The 19,105-nt window shown below is 38.4% G+C and overlaps 1 protein-coding gene across 3 annotated transcripts in view; it reads right to left on the bottom strand.

Annotated features, from left to right (window-relative positions):
- The window catches only part of large2 (LARGE xylosyl- and glucuronyltransferase 2), a 166,639-nt gene that overhangs the window by 34,470 nt on the left and 113,064 nt on the right, over window positions 1-19,105 (bottom strand). For all 3 annotated transcript variants that reach the window (XM_051937210.1, XM_051937203.1, XM_051937213.1), the window contains one exon: window positions 7,944-8,153. In XM_051937210.1, coding sequence (XP_051793170.1) covers window positions 7,944-8,043 — 100 coding nt within the window. In that variant the 5' untranslated portion in view covers window positions 8,044-8,153. The remainder of the gene's footprint in view (window positions 1-7,943; window positions 8,154-19,105) is intronic.

The raw sequence follows: 19,105 nt of genomic DNA, 5'->3' as shown, positions 1-19,105 counted from the left end.
AACAGACAACAGCGTTTATCTGTTTGATGCTTCTCTCCTCGTTTTAACCTCAGACTCTCTGTGCAGCAGCATCGGGATGGAGATGTTAGAAGCAGTGAGGGCAGTGGGAAAAAAAAGAAAAAAAAAGAAAAATAGAGCTTATGTTTTCTTGTGAATATTAAAATTTGCCAGCAGCGTAATGCATCAAATACAGACACCATATTATTCCTCTGGGCTGGTGTTTGTCTGAAAACACAACCACTGTAGTTTAATGTGACTCAGTTCTACTTAAGTTGTCCTGCAGCCCTAAATACTCACCAGAGCAACAAATGCGGATTAATCCGCCGCTGAAAACAGTCCCTAACAAATGCACTGTTACCTCCTTTTTGGGTAAAACTACAGTAACCATCCTCCATCTGGTTATTTCCTCATCTTTCTTCTGACTTTTCACCCCCATATTTCCACATTCTTCTCATATTCTTCCTCCTCTTTTCCCCATTTCTCACACAGTCATAATTCCATCTCTCCCACAATTTCTCCATGCTTTGTCTCTCATTTTTCCTCCCCCTCTTCCTCTGTCATTCCAACCCTGTTGAGCAGCAGCTGGCCCACAGCTGAAGTGAGGCATGATGGGAATGTTCCCACCCTAATCTGAGGGTGAAGTGAAAGGAGGGAATCACACTAGTTTAAAATCTGACTCCTCTTGATTTTTATCCTATTATGTAGATAATCTTGCCTTTATTATTTTAATTTATGTTGTGTATAAGGGGGCTTGGTGCTTAGCGCTTTCGCCTTGAAGCTAGAAAATTCACATCCCGGCCTGACCCTGGGATCTTTCTGCACAGAGTTTGCAAGTTCTCCCTGTGCATGCGTGGGTTGTCTCCCCTGGCTTCCTCCCACTGTCCAAAAACATGCTGAAGTTAATTGGTGATTCTAGATTGTCCGTAGGTGTGAATGTGAGTGTGACTGTTTGTCTCTACATGTAGCCCTGTGACAGACTGGTGACCTGTCCAAGGTGCCTTCACCCTCAGTCAGCTGGGATAGACCTCAGTCCACCGTGACCCTAATGAGGGTAAAGTGGTGTAGAGTTAATGGATGGATGGATATATAGTGTTGTAATGTCAGCGGTAGAAGAAGTATTCACATCCTTTACTTAAATAGTAACACCATGCTCCATACACCAGCGTTTAAAGGTTTGGGGTCACCCAGACAATTTTATGTTTTCCATGAAAACTTTTGAAACTACAATGAAAACTTTTCCATGAAAATTTTCATTCATGTGCTAACATAACTGCACAAGGGTTTTCTAATCATCATTTAGCCTTTCAACACCATTAGCTAACACAATGTAGCATTAGAACACAGGAGTGATGGTTGCTGGAAATGTTCCTCTGTACCCCTATGGAGATATTCCATTAAAAATCAGCTGTTTCCAGCTAGAATAGTCGTTTACCACATTAACAATGTCTAGACTGTATTTCTTCTTAATTTAATGTTATCTTCTTTGAAAAAAAATGCCGTTCTTTCAAAATTAAGGACATTTCTAAGTGATCCCAAAGTTTTGAACAGTAGTGTAAGTAAATAAGCAATCTGACAAAGGATTTATACAGAATGAGATTGTGTTACAGATGTGTTAAAGAGCCCATATTCAGATATTTGTGTTTCTCCTTTTCTTATATATCTGCTTTTGTGCAAACTTACAAAGCATAAAAACTCAAAATTTACATGACAAGACAGTAGCAGGTTGAGAATATTTTTGGTAGTCTTGGTGACTTATAGCACAGCAATCATGGATCAATACTTGTCTAAGTGTTTAACAGGTACATTTCCAGATGTTGGGGTTTCACAGTCCAGACAATGATGTGATATTGTCAGACATGCAAAATGTAACATTGCAGGCATGACTGGACATTAATGTGATGTTTTGTGTTATTTGGACATTGTGACTTTAAGATACCGTTCCTTAAAGAGAGCCCATGCTGCTTTTATTGGCTTCTCCCTTTTCTTCAGTGTGTTATATGGCTGTTTTTTTGTGCAAACTTCACACCAAAAGGAATTATTCTCTCCAGCAGAAAACTTTGCTGCTTACTTAACCTGGTTTTAAGTCCAGGCTTTTCTTCTGTTACTTATCTACATCACCATGTAACATATTTGCATATCGCCTCCCTAGCAGCTAGTTTGGTTCTCAAACAAAGAATGATTAGATTTCTTACAGTCCACCATAGCAGGGTTGGATTCTGTGCAGTAGATGTCAGATGCTGCAGAAAGTTAAAGCAGCTTAACATGAATATCAGTGCAACTAGAAAATGTGCTTTAACTTGCAGCACTGTGTACAGTGTACCATTTTTATAAGAGGAATGTCATTCTTTTATTCGTGTTCATTGATGTTTGTTCTATTAATTTATCTTAAATTGAAATTTATTTGGTTATTGAATTTTTTTACTGTGCATTTGCTTTGTCGTTTTTCTTTCTGCTTGTCTAGACTGGTTTTCTGTTGTATTATTTTGTTCCTGAGTATCATCTGTTAACTTTTTTTTTTTAAAAAGGTGCTGAAAAAATGAAGTTATCATCACTATAATGGAGCTATTGCATAATGTAGTCATGAACTATTGTACTGTTCCATGCTTTAGAAACAATCTGTTAAAGAGGACAGTGGAGCTGAATGGACAGATAGTGACCTGAATCTGATCTGCAGTCAGTCACATGCAGTGAAAAGGAAACGCTGCTTATTTCTGAAGCAAAGAGCTCCAACAGCTCACTCCATCACTTTTAACACTCTCAGCTAAAGTGGATCCACTGCAGCGAGACAACTCATCAGTCATCCACGTGTTCGGGCCCCAACACAGTGGAATCCTATTTTGCTGCTCCGCCTGCCCTCCAAGAAGCGCCGCTAACCCCGACACATACATCAAATATTAACTGTATCACCCAGACCTGTGTGTGTGTGTGTGTGTGTGTGTGTGTGTGTGTGTGTGTGTGTGTGTGTGTGTGTGTGTGTGTGTGTGTGTGTGTGTGTGTGTGTGTGTGTGTGTGTGTGTGTGTGTGTGTGTGTGTGTGTGTGTGTGTGTGTGTGATATCTAAGAAAACACATGCAGCCTGCAGTCGCACTGTACCAACCACAGCTAATCGGTGTGATAATGGGACTTTAAATTCAGCAGTAAAGGGGGAAATCAGCTCAGAAAGAAACCTGCTGCCACACTGGAAACTCCTGCAGGACAAGTCCAGAGTCGCTGTACACCCATGAAGGTGCACAGCTTTCCATTAATGTCACCGCCGTCGAACAGGTCGCTCCCATGCCTGACTGAGCACAATCTCACGAGTTCAAACTTTGCAGTATCACTTTCAAAACAGTATAAATATGAATGTATGCAGGATTATTATGCACTGATGCTTCTATGCACAGTATGAATGTTTTCCTCTACTGTCCTCGCTATGAGTTGAACATATTTCACAGGTACACAGCCAGCTAACACTACGGTGTCCTCACAAACTCAATACATAACTGTTCATTTGTTTAATGAGGAATCATAATTTATTTGTAAGACTGCAACAAAAGCACAAACGTCAAACTGAAAAAAGTCCATATATAACACAAATTAGGCCCAATATAGGAAGACACAAAAAGAAAACACTAAGTTGCTACTATGCTAGCTGCCAATTAACTAAATTCTCGGATTTAATGTGTTCTCTAATTTCTTTGTCAAAACCAGAGCACAGCAACTATATTTGGTTTCTTGTAACTGGAAAAGTGTCAAAAATGAAATATTTCAAAGTACTGTTCAAGATTATAATATGGAAACAAACTGCAGTTCTGCACATGGTCGAGTTAACTCTATGGAAATCCATTACTCTGACACCACTGTATACTGAACAACCAGTAGGGGGCACTGCTGCACAATCTTATATGCAGGGCAGAACATTCGGCATGAATAATTTCACTGATGAAAGATGTATTAACCCTTTACGCTTCAGTGCGTCGTAGGTGTACCGCCGGCGGTACACTTACTAATTTGCATAGGAATTTCAAGAATGTCCGACGGCTGCAAACACGATTATACAAACACTATACGCCGATGGAAAGCTTAGATTCTCATGAATCCGCCGGTATAAACCACTTTCAGATGTGATTACCACAGCGGGTGAGAAAAACACATTTGTCCGACAAAAACAAATATTCATCCATCCGTTCTCTATACACGGCTTCAACGCACACAGCGCGACTCACATTTCTGGGTTCATTATTACACACAGAAAAAAAGATTCCACAAAAAACGGCCATAATCCAACCTTTTACATCCAGACAACACAAGCCAGTAAACTATTTTGTCCAAAACATGTCCTGAAGTCGGTATAAAATCCACGAATCGGTCGTTTTCAAGGAAATGCACCTCGGTATGTGCGTCCAATATTCCCTGTATTTTTCGTCATTTTTTAAATTTAAAAATAGAATATTAGCGATTTTTTGTACTGAAAACGGCTGGAATTGACTGAAGCTTAAAGGGTTAACTGAAAAGACAGAAGACAAAGGACATGTATATCAGAAAGTGTATTATAGATTAACTGTAGTACCCTGTTGTGCCACCAGATGGAGCTTCTTATTGTTTAAAGGAGGTGGTCATTCAGACGACAGGCACTTCAATGTAGGCAAGCAGAGAGAATTGTGGAACTATAACAAGTAAAGGGCCACCATGACAAAGACTTCTGTAATGCTTAATGACCATGCATGTGCACTGCATTCTATTAACAGATTAACAGGTCACTCAAGTTTAAGGATTTCAAACTCTGCTGTATCACTTTCAGCATAGTATAAATCTGAAAGCATGCAAGATTAGGATGCAGCTGTCGTTTTTACGCACATTAGGACAGTTTTGCCAGTAACATTTTAACCAATTACCAATACAAATAACCAGTAAGTCAGAAGATGAAGAATGTGCATGTCAGAAAATGTATTGTGGATTAGCTGCAATACCCTGCTGTGCCAACAGGTGGAGCCTCTTACTGTTAAATACTGTAGCAACGAGAGGAGGCGATCATTCAAATTACATTCAATACAAGTAACCAGAAAGAATTGTGGAAATATAGCTAGTAAAGACCGCCATGACAGAGACTTCTGTGATGCTTAATGACCGTGCATGTGCACTGCTTTTCCATTAATGTGACTACAGTTCAACCAGTCACTGTCATGCCTGAGTGAGCACCCCAACCATCTCATGAGTTTAAACTTTGTTGTATCAGTTTCTATATGGTATATATCTAAATGTATGCGTGATTATTATGCAATGACATCTTAATGTACAGTAGGGATGTTTTGCAAGCAAAAATTTAAACAATTAAAAATATTTTAAGACAAGATGAAAGACTTGCATGCCACAAAATGTACTGTAGAAGAGCTGTAGTATCTGGTTGTGCCACCAGGTGGAGCCGCTTACTGTTAGGCAGTAAGCTCAGATTACAAGCAAATCAATACAGGCAAGCAGAAAAAAAATGTGTTGATGTAGCTAGTAAAGAGCCATCATGACAAAAACTTGTGTGATGCTTAATGCCCTTCAGCCAGAACTCGTATATGTGAGACAAGCTGCAGACACTACGACAGTTTCTTTTGACCTTGTGACATTTGGAAATAAGTTTCTTTCAAGGCGAGATAAATTTTATTGATCCCTCACTGGTGACAATCACATGTTAAAGCAGCTACATTGAAGCTAATTCAGTTCAATTCAGTTTTATTTGTATAGTGCCAATTACAATTCAGATTGCCTCAAGATGCTTAACAAAACCCATACTGTCTGAACCCTCAGAGAAAGGCCTAAGGCAGAAGTGGCAAGCTTAGCAAAGTAAACAAGACATTAAATAAATACAAAAATATACAGGAGATAAAAATAAAGAAAATAATATACTTTGTACAGCTTTCCCATGTACAGACAGTTGTACCCAAACTGTAAGACGCAAACTGTGTGTAGAATTGTAAATAAAACGTTGTAAATATAACTTATTGCATTTGACAAGTGACATTATTTTATGTGCTTTTGCAGTTAATGCATTCAATCACTGACAAAAACAACATCAGTGTGTAGAATAAAGTCTTTTTGATTCAGTTAATGTTATTGATTTATGTATTATTGATTGATAATGGGGCTGCACAGTGGAGTAGTGGTTAGCACTTTCCCTGGTTCAAATCCCAGCCTGGGCCTGGGATCTTTCTGCATAAAGTTTGCATGTTCTCCCTGTGCATGCATGGGTTTTCTCCGGGTACTCCGGCTTCGGGAGGATGGATGGATGGATGGATGGATGGATGGATGGATGGATGGACGATTGATAATGCTGCTGATTATCCATTAGAAAAATTGCTCAAGAGGCAATGTAAAAGAGGAGTACAGTGATGATTACAAAATTGAGATTTAATCACAGACATGAAACATAAGTAACACAAGTAAACTTTCGTCCTAAAATGTAGGTTCTCTCATACTATTGCATCTACATTCCTATATTATTACTACTATTACTACTACTATTATTATTATTAATCCATCTACAAAACAAATCATTTCCCTGCAAGGAAACTTTCTGCCATTATTCAACCACCCGTGGCCTTTTCTCTGTCAGCTCTTTTCTATTTTTTCTTCCTCTTCTCTTTGCTTTTGTAATTTGACTAAATGTCAGTGAAAAAGAGGGTCAGCCCTCAGTGGTCCCTCGAGGATAAATAAAGGTTGAATGAATGCATTAAAAGATGACATTTCTATACATTTTTGTTTATATGGAATAATTCCCTGGGATAATGTTATTTTCCAGGGCCAGGGGAATCGCTGCAGTATCTGAATTTCTACATGTGGAAGAATCTGTACAATATCAGCGGTATTTATGTGCATTTTTTTGCTTATTTATTCTTCTTATTTTACCCTACATTTATGCACTAACCCCTTTGCTTCAGATTTCTGAGCCACAGGATCAATAAAAGCTGATCTATATAAAACTATTTCTTCATTTGTCACCATCATCGTCTGATATGAACAGAATTCCTCAGAGAACCAGGTTACATTTCACTGGATTAAAGCCTCAGCGCTAAAATGCTAACCTGCATCCAGGTTCTGTTTATTAGATGCTGATGAAGTGATAAGTGAGAGACTGGAGGATTATTGAAAGCAGGTCAGAAAAAGGTCTGTTCACTTTTAGGCTCCAAATCAGTAAATTAATACTCTTTAAAAGCCTCCTCTTCAAAAGGCAATCCAGAAGATGAGCAATCAGTGGATGAGCAACATCGTGCACAGGACATTTCATGCAAATTTGGTCAGAATCTGTCTTCAAATCTTGGCGGAAAAAAAGGTTTTTATTAGTCGATCAACAGAAAGTAATCATCACGTACTTTAATACCGGAACAGTTTAGGCATTTTTTCAAGCAAAGACGGAGAAATAAAATAAATTGCTGGATTTTAGGTGTGATTTTTGGCCTTTGAGTAGAAAAAAACAAGACATTTTTATTATATTAAAGGTTTATGATCAAATAAGAAATAAATTATATCTACATTTGCATCACTAGAGATACTGTAGCTTTAAACCCAACGTGATTCCATTCTGCTCTAGATGTGACCTCTTGCTCGCCTCTCTAAGTATGTGTTTGTTATTAAAGCTTTTCCACAAAACCGTTGCGATCTCAGCAAAAGCGCTGACTTTGCCTCGTTGGCTGTCTGAGACGTCAGAATGAAAAATCAAACTGAACAGAAAATGGCCTCCGCGTGTTTAAAAATTGAACCTAATAGTCAGATCGAAGGGGAAAAACATCTGATAATGGATGTTTTCTGTTCTTCTTGGATGCTTGTGTCTCTATCTGAACCAAACCACAGCCTCAAATCTTTAATTATATATCAGCTTTTGACTTTTCAAACCCAATATCTATGAAAAATTGCACAGCGAGGACTCCGAGATGAGGAAAAGTGTTTGGATGGTGCATCTCTGAATGTGTTGGTACTCACTCTCCAGGTTTCCGGCCAGCAGGTAGAGCCAGGTCAGCAGGACGATGGCCGTGAGAGACGCCACCAGCAGCTTGAGGCGGCCGCGACACAAGAGGTTCATGGTGGGAGGCGACAGTGAGGGCGGCGAGGGGGTCGGGACGAGGACGAGGACGGGAGGAGGGGTTCAGGTGGGGCTCAGTCCCTCATCGGGTCCCTGCAGCATCCTTTCATCTGGAGAAAGCATCAGAACAGAACTCAGTCAATGCACTGGACTCGTTTGAGGAAAAACTGTTCTCAATACTCTTTCTGTAACCGAGTGTCATCTTTCTATGTTCCAGAGCTCCAAAATGGTGGGTTCTGGTCCCACAGCGGTCTGCAGATTCCTCGTGAATCACTCATAAGTCTGTGGTTTACTGAGCTTTCACAGATCCACAATGTTTAGACCCCATCTGAAACAGATCTGCGGTAAAATCCCCCAAACCCACAGCGCAGAAGATGTGATCCAAAAGGCATCAGATACTATTTAGACCCAGACTACAGACCTGCTCTGACTTGACCAAAGTAGAACCTCCTGTACCAACGTCCATTTTGATTTCAAGTTGCAGGATGTGAACTTTAACTGAAGCTCCTGACTTCTATCTGTGCTGCTGCTCCATGAAGAAAAAAAAAACTTTTCCTTGCAGCCCTCAGAGATTAAATGTTTTTAAATTAATATTTCAGCTCACAGATCACACATTAGACACTGATGCCACAGAGCTTCACCCATTTAAATGATTTAAGGTTTAGTCTGAACAGCTTAACGGCAACACTTGTTTCCTTTTGTTTGACGTTCTGACAGAGATGCAGTCCGACGTCTGGCTGCATAAAATATGAGATTAAAATGAAATACAGATCAGTTTAAAACTCCTGTCGCCCACGTTCAGCCTCAGGTCTGGAGTGGAGTCGCTGTGCAGATGAGATCAAATGACTCAGATTGATCAGGAGGAACTGAAGTGACTGAAGGAGTCGCTTTAGCTACGTGTAAACATGGAGAATCCTGAAGAAGCTGCAGCTAAACTGCTCCATCAGTCCAGCTCCGTGGGCCTCCCTCTGAGAGCTGAGCCTGATTAGAGCAGGAGGTCTGTCTTTGTTTTACAGCGTCATTCATTAATCCTTCTTTAATTAGACAGGAGCCTGAAGGAAACACGAGCAGAGACGAGACTGAGCCGAGTTTACAGCAGAGTGACGGAAACTTTACACTGATGGAACAAAACTTACAGCCTATCGCTGGGTGTACTAAACTGGAACCTCTTGTAAAACCTAAAAGCAACATCAGAGCACATTTTAAAATCTCCACGTCTCCATTTTATGATTTTTTAAAATGATATTTTCCAGAAACATCACATATCTTCAGATATTGGCTCGTGTGATTTTCATGTGGCATGTTTCACCAAGTCACAGATTTTAACATTTACTTCTAATTACTTATCTTGTTTATTATTATATGTTTATGAGGTTGTATTTATGTCGTCTTCTGCACAACATGACAATAAAGAACTTCTTATTCTTCTCTATTTTATTCGAATGATTATCTTTTATATTAATCTGATGAGTATTTTTTCTCTTCATCGATTCATAGTGAGGTCTGTAGAACATCAAAAAAATCACCACACATCTTCAAGTATCTTGTTTGACTCAAGCAAAAGTCCAAAAAATATTTATGTAAAACTGATAAATGACAAAGAAAGGCTTCTCTGAGAGACTAAAATCTAAAAATATTTGAAATTGTCAGTATTTTTGCTTAAAATATGACTCAAAGACTGAATTATTTAGGAAAGTAGTTGCAGAATAGGGGTGAACAATTTATAGTTTCAAATCAAAATTGCAAATTAGAACAATACAAGCTTGCAACTGTTAATAAGACTAATGCTGCAATTTATTTTTATTTAACCCTCCTATCATCTTTGGGGTCATAATTCAACGTTTAACAACTCTACATAAATGACTGACATTATTTCTCTTCTTCATATTTACTGACTTTTCCTAATTTAATGAGGACAGCAGGGTAAATATTAAATTAACGTGATAATATATTTTCAGTGTTCTTTGGGGTCACTTTAATTCCAGCCTTTTAGCTGTAAAAAACAGATAAGAAATATCAAGATTTTGCAAAATATGGTTTTGGTTATTTTGGATCCTGTTGAGGTCACTATGACATGCAATTTTATAATCTTCAAAAAGCTTTGGGACCCTGAACTTTCTGAAGATTGTTTGTTTCTCAATTTGGTCAAACTGACCCTGAACAAAATACATGCTGCTATTCTTGATAAGGGAAGTAGTTGTTCATCCCACATGTTACAGATAACAAAAATATGTACTTTGAAATAATATAAACACCAAAAAGACATCTCTCTCCAATTTTGGGTCAGTCAGTGAGGTTTTATTGTTATCTGCAAATTTCTGGTATTCTGGATGTATATGGAGAGTGGGTGGGGGTTGTTTTATTGAAAGGCCTACTTAGGTAGTCAACAGACAGACAAAGCACCTGACACATAAACTTGGGGAGCAATTTTAACTAAAATAATTTTCTGGAGGTTTAAATCGCTGGAGTCAAACGGACCCCAAGGGTAAAAGATGTTAGTAAATGTGAAGGTAAGAGGAGTGTTAATGTGAGCCGAGTGAAACTTTATCTTCAGTATTAAAGCTCTATCATGTCTTTTAAATCTATTACTGAACCAGAACTTGAAAGAAAGTTTTCTCAGAAATTAAATTTGTCAGAGAAATCACAAGCAGACATTTCCCCCAACCTTTTCAAACCTATTTTCAGATTATTATCGATCAATTATGCATATTCAAACACAATGTTATCGGACGGTAATGTGAAAAAACAGGTAAGCTACAGCTGTAGGATATGTACCAATTATTCAAATATGTTCATCTTCTTTTTAAAAGGACAAAAATGCATTCTTGATCTGTGGAAAGTCAGGCCTTCTGGAGTTTTTAATCCTACAACACAACTTTCCAATAGACTGTATATAAAAGAATCTGCCAATGCTGATAAATCTGCATTCTTTCTAACAGCCAGTAGGGGGCGAAGCAAGAAGTCTAACTGTATAGAAGTCTATGAGGAAGTGAACCCACCTCTCACTTGATCTGTTACATCAGTAAACATTTTCAGAATTGGTTAACGGTCTTATTTGATGCTTTCAATGCTCCTTAAATACAACATAATGTCATCTTAGCAAGTTATGGCTCCATTTAGAGGAAAATAGACGATAAAGAAGGGTATGTTCTAGGACGTGGCAACCTTGTGTCAGATTCAGCCCACGCTTGTTTTACAAAACCAAAATGATGAAGGCCAAATTCCAGACTCAAGGCTTGAAAACAGTCCTTCAACCAGTGGCTACATCCATCTCTATCTACAGTCCACAGCTCATCTTTAGCGAGTGCAGTTTGCCCAGATGTCATGGAATTGCAGAGAGCGTCTTTACTTTGGCTAAAAGGTTAAACAGGAAGTTCAAGGTGACATGACTAAAAAAGGTCCAGAACAGCCGAAAAAAAAAACTATCTGCACACATTTTATTTTACAAATTCTTAATTTATTGACACTTCACCAACTTCTCTAGAAATCCATTTTCATTAAAGTAAAAAGAGCCGCGAAAGAGAGAATTTAAACCCAAAGCAAATATTTATTCATGAATACATCCTAGCCGGAAACTGAATTGATAATAACTGTTGAATTGTTTATTTTCCTGTAGTTAAATTTAATGTTTTTGCATCTGTGTTCTGGAAAAAAAAAAACAACTATGCATCAACTGGAACTGCCTGACTGGAAATATACCAACTGAAGTCTGTGTGTGTGTGTTTTTTTTTTTTTTTTTAGCTTATATTTAAACAAAATAAAAACACAAACAGAACACTTGTATTGCTGCCCTTGTTTAGCTGAGAGATACTTTATGATGTCTTTGTTATGTCTAAGAGCACCCTGGAGGACACACTGAGAATTTCTGATAAGTCTGATGGTAAACCTGAGGATGAGAAAGAAACCGAACACAGGCAGCCTTCAGACTTTAAACATCTCCAACAAAACAGGAAAAGGTCAGAGAGGTGAGACTTCAGTCAGGGTAGAGGTCAGCTTTACAAAAGGAAAAGAAACTATTCACAGCATTTCTTCCACTATTCTTAATGAACAAAGAACTTTCAGACGCGTCAGTCAGGTCGGCTGCAGGATGAATGTGGGTGTAGATCTTCTTAATAATGATCCACAGTCTGGTGTTTACTCTGAGGAGCTACTCTGCTTCCATACGTCTCTGTCAGGACGTTTTGCCGTCGCTGCTGTTTTCTGTCCTCAGCAGCTGAATCAGCTTCATGTTAAAACACAGAAAAACGCTGCCGTGTTTGACACAAAGCTTCCTCTGCTGCACCTGAAGGTGACCCCTCAACTTCCTCAACTTTGGACTTTTCTCCCTAAACTTGAGCCGACGCAGTCTGGACATATCCAAGTTTGAAAGTAGCCCAAAAAACTGAAAAGGTAAAAGGTAAAGGTAAAGAAAAAGGTAGGAAACTAAGACAAGGGAAACAGAAATAAGGAAAGGAAACAACAGAAGGAAAAGGAAAGGTAACTAAAGGAAAAGAAAGGAAACTATAACAAGGAAACTAAAAGAAACGGAACAAAGACAAGGAAATGGAAGAGAATAAAGATAGATGGGAAAGGAAAGGAAACAAAAGAAAGTAAAGAAAGATGAGAAATTTAACAAAGAATAGGAAAGGAAAGGAAAGGAAAGGAAAAGACACAAGGACAAGAAAAGGAGAGGAAACAGACAAGGGAAGGAAAGGAAAGGAAATAAACATAAGGTAAGGAAACAAGGACAAGGAAAGGAAACAAAAGAATGTAATCAAAGACAAGGGAATTAACCACAGACTAGGAAGGGAACGGGAAGGAAACAAAGACCAGAAAAGGAAAGGAAACAAACACAAGGTAAGGAAACAAGGACAAGGAAAAGAAACAAAAACAAGGGGAGGAAAAGAAACAAAGACTAGGAAAGATAACAAAAGTAAGCAAAGACAAGGAAAGGAACAAAGATAAGCAAGGGAAACACAGACTATCAAATAAACAAAGGAAAAGAAAGGAAACAATGACAAGGAAATTAACCAAAGACGAGGAAAGGAAACAAAGACAAGGGAAGGAAACAAATGTAGAGAAATGAAACAGACTACTATGAAAAGGAAGGAAAAGAAAGGAAACAAAGATAAGGAAAGGAAAGAAAAGGAGAGGATGTGTAATTATACACTATAAAAACACTATTATAAATATTACATGCATTTCTTCAAATAGATCCCCTATATTCTACATACTGGACCTTTAAAACATCAGATGATTTACATTTGGCAACAGTTCTATAAAGTAGTCTTTGCCAGCGAGTCATAAAGTGAGTTTACCAGTAAATACAGCATTTAATAATGCAGATCAGTCCTGTAAGATGCAGGGGAAAGCGTCAGATTTATTTGTCCTGCATTGTTCTCTGGTCAGAAACCAGCAGGAGAAGAAAAACTGAGCAACTAGCAGAAAGTTAAAAACATTAAAAAGTAAATTGTCGATGCAACTCTGCGTGGTTCAGAGTGATGCATTATTAAAAACACTACAATTATCTGCTGTAAGTGTGGATCAAACTGTGCACAGAAATCACTCTGGCAGCCATTTAAACTTTCAGAGTACATAGAGATGATTTATGAGTTAATTAGCCGGGCTGATGTATGCGCTGTACATCGTTAAGAGCAATGAAAGGTGCTGACAGGAAGAAAAGAGCAAAGAGATGGAGGGAACAGAGGGAGGAGAGAGGAAGAGGAGGAAGTAGAAGAGGAAGAGGGGGGAAATGGTTGGAAAGGAAAGAAGTGGTGTTGGAGGGGGGTGAAAAGATAATAGGAGAGAGGAAAAGAAAAGAGAAAATAGGAAAAGTAATGACAGATGTGAAAAACCGTAGAAAGGAAACTAAGACAAGGGAACCAAAGAAGAGAAACAGGGATAAGGAAAGGAAATGAAAGAAAGGAAAATGAACTAAAGGTAAGGAAACAAAGACAAGGAAAGGAGACTAAGACAAAGCAACCAAAGGGAAAAGGAGATAAGGAAAGGAAACTCAGGCAATGAAACCAGAGAAGGAAAGGAAAGGAAGACAACAGAACTGAATAAGGGAAAGGAGATAAGGAAAGGAAACTAAGGCAAGGGAACCAGAGAAGAGAAACAGATAAGGAAAGGAAAGGAAAGGAAAGGAAAGGAAAGGAAAGGAAAGGAAACTAAGACAAGGGAACCAAAGAAGGGAAACTGAGATTTGGAGAAGAAAGGAATGAAAATCAAAGAAGGAAAACAGAGATAAGAAAATGACAGGAAAGAAAAGGAGGAAAAGGACAGGAGAGGAAACTAAGACAAGGAAAGTAAAGAAGGGAAACAGATAAGGAAAGGAAACAACAGAAAAGGAAATGAAACTAAACGAAAAGAAAGTAAATTAAGACAAGGAAACTAAAGAAAGACAACAAAACAAGGTAAAAAAAAGAAAGGAATGAGGAGACCAGAGTTAAAGAAAGGACAGAAGAAAGACGACAATAAAGATGAGAGGTGATGGCAGAGGAAGCTAAAAAAACAGAAAAGAGATGCCAAAAGAAGAGAATGAAACAAAGGAGATGGTGGAAGAGGAGATAAGGTGGAGTATAAAGAAAGATTTATACAGTGGAGAGGAGATAAACGGCACAAAGGAAGAGGAAAGAGGAGGTAAATACAGTCGAGGATGAGTTGTAGGAGGTGGAGGTTGGTCGGCGTTTCAGCCTGCAACACATAAAGCTGGTGAGGATAAAACAGTGAGGGACAGTTCCACTAAAGAGGACTTTAATAGGCAGCTTTTGTTGATTCTGCAGGAGCTGCACAAAACTCTTCTGGGCTCTAATTGTGGCCGTAAAAACAAAGCGCTCGGCCGGCGATATGAGGCGTTGCAGGACTGCGGCGGTCAGCAGCCTCCTGCGATACGGAGGCAGAGCTGAGAGCAGCACCGAAGGGACAACAGAGGCAGCGTGGGAGGCAGCAGGGCGGAGGACCAACACATAACGGAGTGTAAATTAAAGGATTACACAGCCACCACACACAACAACTACTATTTCCTTTCTGTTAATCTTTATGGCCCCAAAGCTGCTATTTACTGTCAGCTGCAAATGAAATCAAAGCCACAGTTTATGAGAAATTAATGGACAAATTCACTGCACAAAGACCAGGACTGGTTCCCAGAGAAGTCAAAGTCTGCAGAAATGTCCGTGTCAGTCCATGTGAAGCTACCGGCATTTCACTGAGTTATTTATGCAATTTTATCAACTGATGTGGTATAATGTGTAATAATGCACACCAAGTGTCCCAGTATAGACACTGTAGAGACAACATTTAGATATTTGCTGCACAAAAAGACACCAAATTGTAAAATTCGTCACCTGGAAACCATGAATGTCTGCACAAGTTACACAAGTCAAGTCATTTTAATTGAATTATTTATGAAACTGTCAACTAAAAAACCCATAAAGAGCCTTTAAATTACTGAAAAACATACTAACTAAACATGAATTTAAGACAGAGGTTGTATATTTGTATTGATGCACAATACATGTCCCAGTCTACTTGTTCTTCTACAACATTTTGGAACGCACAGCTCAAAGACCAAGAGTCTTTCCAAAAAAGGAGCACCAAACTCTGCAAAATTCCTCATCTGGAAACCATGAAAGTCTGCACAAGTTTTATGCCAGTCTTCGTAAAGCTATCGCCATTTACCTGAATTATTTATGCAACACTGTTGGCTCAAAACAGAAAAAAGAGACCTTTAAATTACTGATGAACTCAGTGGCTAAACACAAACCTAGAACAGACATAGTGTCATTTTAATAATGTGCAGCAGGTGTCCCAGTGGAAAATAATGGACTCTGTAGAGAAAGTTCCAGAAACCACGAATGACTGCACAAATTTCAGAGAGCTTCCAGCTAAACGTATAGTAACACGCTGCAAATGTCCCAATGTAAACTAATAAACTAGGTGCAGCTAATATAGTAGAAACATGCTAATATTCTGCTATGACATCAGAACTGACCCCAAAAAAGTACAACAAACTGTAAAATTTATCATCTAGAAACCTTGAAAGTCTGCACAAGTTACATGTTAAGCTAGCAGCATTTCACGGAATTATTCCTGCAGTTCTGTCAGCTAAAAAAAAAAAAACACAGAAAGGGCCTTTCAATTACCAATAAACAAACTAACTAAACATACATTTAAAACAGAGGGGGTTTAACTGTAATATTAATACACACTAAGTGTCCCAGTACAGAAACTCTAGAGGCTTGATCTTTTGCAACATTTCACTGCACAAAAAAAGACATTAAACTGTAAAATTCATCATCTGGAAACTATGAATGTCTGCACAAGTTACACAAGTCAAGCTAGTGGAATTTTAATTAAATTATTTATAAAACTCAGTCGACTCACAAACGTAGGAAGGGCCTTTAAATTACTGATAAATGTACTAACTAAACATAAATTTAAAGTAGAGGTGGTATAACTGTAATAATGCACACCAAGTTTCCCAGTATAGAAACTCTATAAACTCTACTTGAACTGTTGCAAATTTTTGATATCCCCTGCTCGAAGACCAGGAGTCTTTCCAAAAAAACCCCAACATAATCTGTAAAATTCATCATCTGGAAACCACAGAAGTCTGCACAGGTTTTGCGCCAGTCCTTGTAAAGCTACCGGCATTTTACTGAATTATTTATGCAACTCTGTCAACTCGAAAATGCAGAAAGAGCCTTTAAATTACTGATGAACTCAGTGGCTGAACACATGTTTAAAGAGGGCATGGTGTACTTCTAATAATGCACAGCAAGTGTCCCAGTATAGAAGATAATGGACTCTGTAGAGAAAGTCCCATTTTACTGGATGTTATGTACCAAACTGTACATAAACTGAATTTACTTGTAAACTTACTGACTCAAAATAACTTAAAACAGATGTGGTGTAATTGTAATATCAAACAGCAAGTGTCCCAGTATAGAAAATAATCAACTCTGTGCAGTAAATAAACAATTTTCTGCAAAAGATCAAGCAGAGACAAGTCTTCATCATCCGGAAACCATAAATGTTGGTACAAATTTTTTGTGTCCTTATAATGCTACCGGCATTTTTACTGAATTATTATGCAACATTGTTGGCTGAAAAAAAAGACAAAAAGCCTTCAAATTACTAAGAAACTGACTGGCCAAACACAAGCTTACAACAAAAATGGTGTAATTGTAATAATGCACAGCAAGTGTCCCAGTATAGAAGGTAATCAGCTGCTCAAAGACCAGAACCAACTCTAAAAGAACACCTAAGTTAGTAAATGTTTATCACCTGGAAACTGAATATTTGCACAAATTTCTGTGCACAAAGACCAGGAGTTTTTCCAAAGAAAAGAATGTCTGTAAAGAGGTTCAGTGCCAGTCTATGTCACGCTACCGGCATTTTATGGAAGTATTAATACAACCCAAGACCATTTAAATTACAGATAAACTCACTGACTAACAGACTTTAAACAGATGGAGTGTAATTGCAATAATGAAAACTCCAGTACAGAAAATATTAAACACTGAGGAGAAAGTCTGACTCTTCTTGATGTTTTGCATCAATTCTTATGCAAAGATTAGAGATGAAGAACACCTAAGCCTGTGAATTTCATCATTTGAAAACCATAAAAATTTGAACAAGCCTCTGTGCCAGTCCACGTCAAGCTGGCAGCATTTCACTGAATTATTAGTGGCCTAATTGTAATAATGCACAAACGCCAGGAGTCTTTCCACAAAACAACACTCAAGTCTGTAAAAATTTCAGCGCCGGTCCATGCCAAGCTACCGGCAACTTATTGAAATATTAATGCAACTCTGTCGGCTCTAAAAAAAAAAAAAAAAAAAAAACAGAAAGACCCCTTAAATTACTGATGAACTCACGGACTAAACACATCCACTGAGAAGTTTAAATCCTTCTTCTTTTAACAAAGGCATATTAAATCTGTGAAGGCAAAAAAAATATATAGTTGATGACATGTCCAGACTTTAAGGACACTCCGTATATATAAAAACTAATAAACTACATGTACAATTTTTTCATACAAACTATACCATAATGGTTGAAACTGTATGTATGGTTAGGTGCATGATGGATTACAGTTTTCACTGCAATAAAACAACACAAATGTACCTTTGCAAGGAGCTAAAATGCATTTTACAGCAGCGTTTGACACTATAAATCAAAACTGCATGCTTCCTGCAGCCAGAGGAAACGGTTTACAATAAACATGGTCCTCTGCAGGGAAGAAAATTGCAGAGGAACCTGATGATAGACACATAATTCCTAGCTAACAGTGAATCCTTCAGGTCAGAGCTGAAGGGTGAACATACAGCATAATGCAATTAAGACTTGAACGCAGTGCTTTGGTTTGGCGGCCGTGTCTCCTTTCCTACTGAAAGGCTTTCTTAGCACCGAGCTAATCACAGAAGGGATAGTCCTGATTAAGGGAAGAATCAGCAGGCGCTTCCTGCATTAGAGCAGAGAGATAAGCGTGAAGAGAAGCAATCAACTCTGCTCGTCCTCTCCATTCACCTCCTTGACCCGAACACAAAGACGAGACCTTCGGAACACTTCGTCTGACATGTTTACTTCATGTCCATTTATTGTTACGATTTCCTGCAAGCGAAGAAAGCGCGTTTGTCTGTCAGCCATGTAAGACGTCGCTTTGCATCACGCCGACATGAATGACCGTAAAGCAGATCTTCTTTTGCATAGAAGTCATCTGAATTAAATATCACACACTGTGTTCATACAGTACATACAGTAATCCAATTATGTCTCGTAGCTTCCCATCATTTAAATTAAGCTAATTTCATGGCCAGCAGGAGGGCGACATATTAGTTTTTTCTCTTTTAATGGTGCTTGTTGCAGTCACAGATTAGAAAAAAAAATCACCTTAATATTCTCCATTAATCCAAAATGGAGCTGTGACCTTCTAGGTTGATCATAAATCTCAAACTTTATCATCACAGGAACTGATCAGGACTAAAGCTCATTCTGAGTTTGCTGACGAGCTAAAGCACGTTAGCATCTTCCATGTTCGTGAAGAGGTTTGAAAATGCTCGTCAACTTGTTGTACCCG

This window comes from Acanthochromis polyacanthus, chromosome 2, assembly GCF_021347895.1.
Source record: "Acanthochromis polyacanthus isolate Apoly-LR-REF ecotype Palm Island chromosome 2, KAUST_Apoly_ChrSc, whole genome shotgun sequence".
Lineage (NCBI taxonomy): Eukaryota > Metazoa > Chordata > Actinopteri > Pomacentridae > Acanthochromis > Acanthochromis polyacanthus.
The sequence above is the reverse complement of the archived record's forward strand: the minus strand, read 5'-3'. Positions and strand labels throughout refer to the sequence as shown.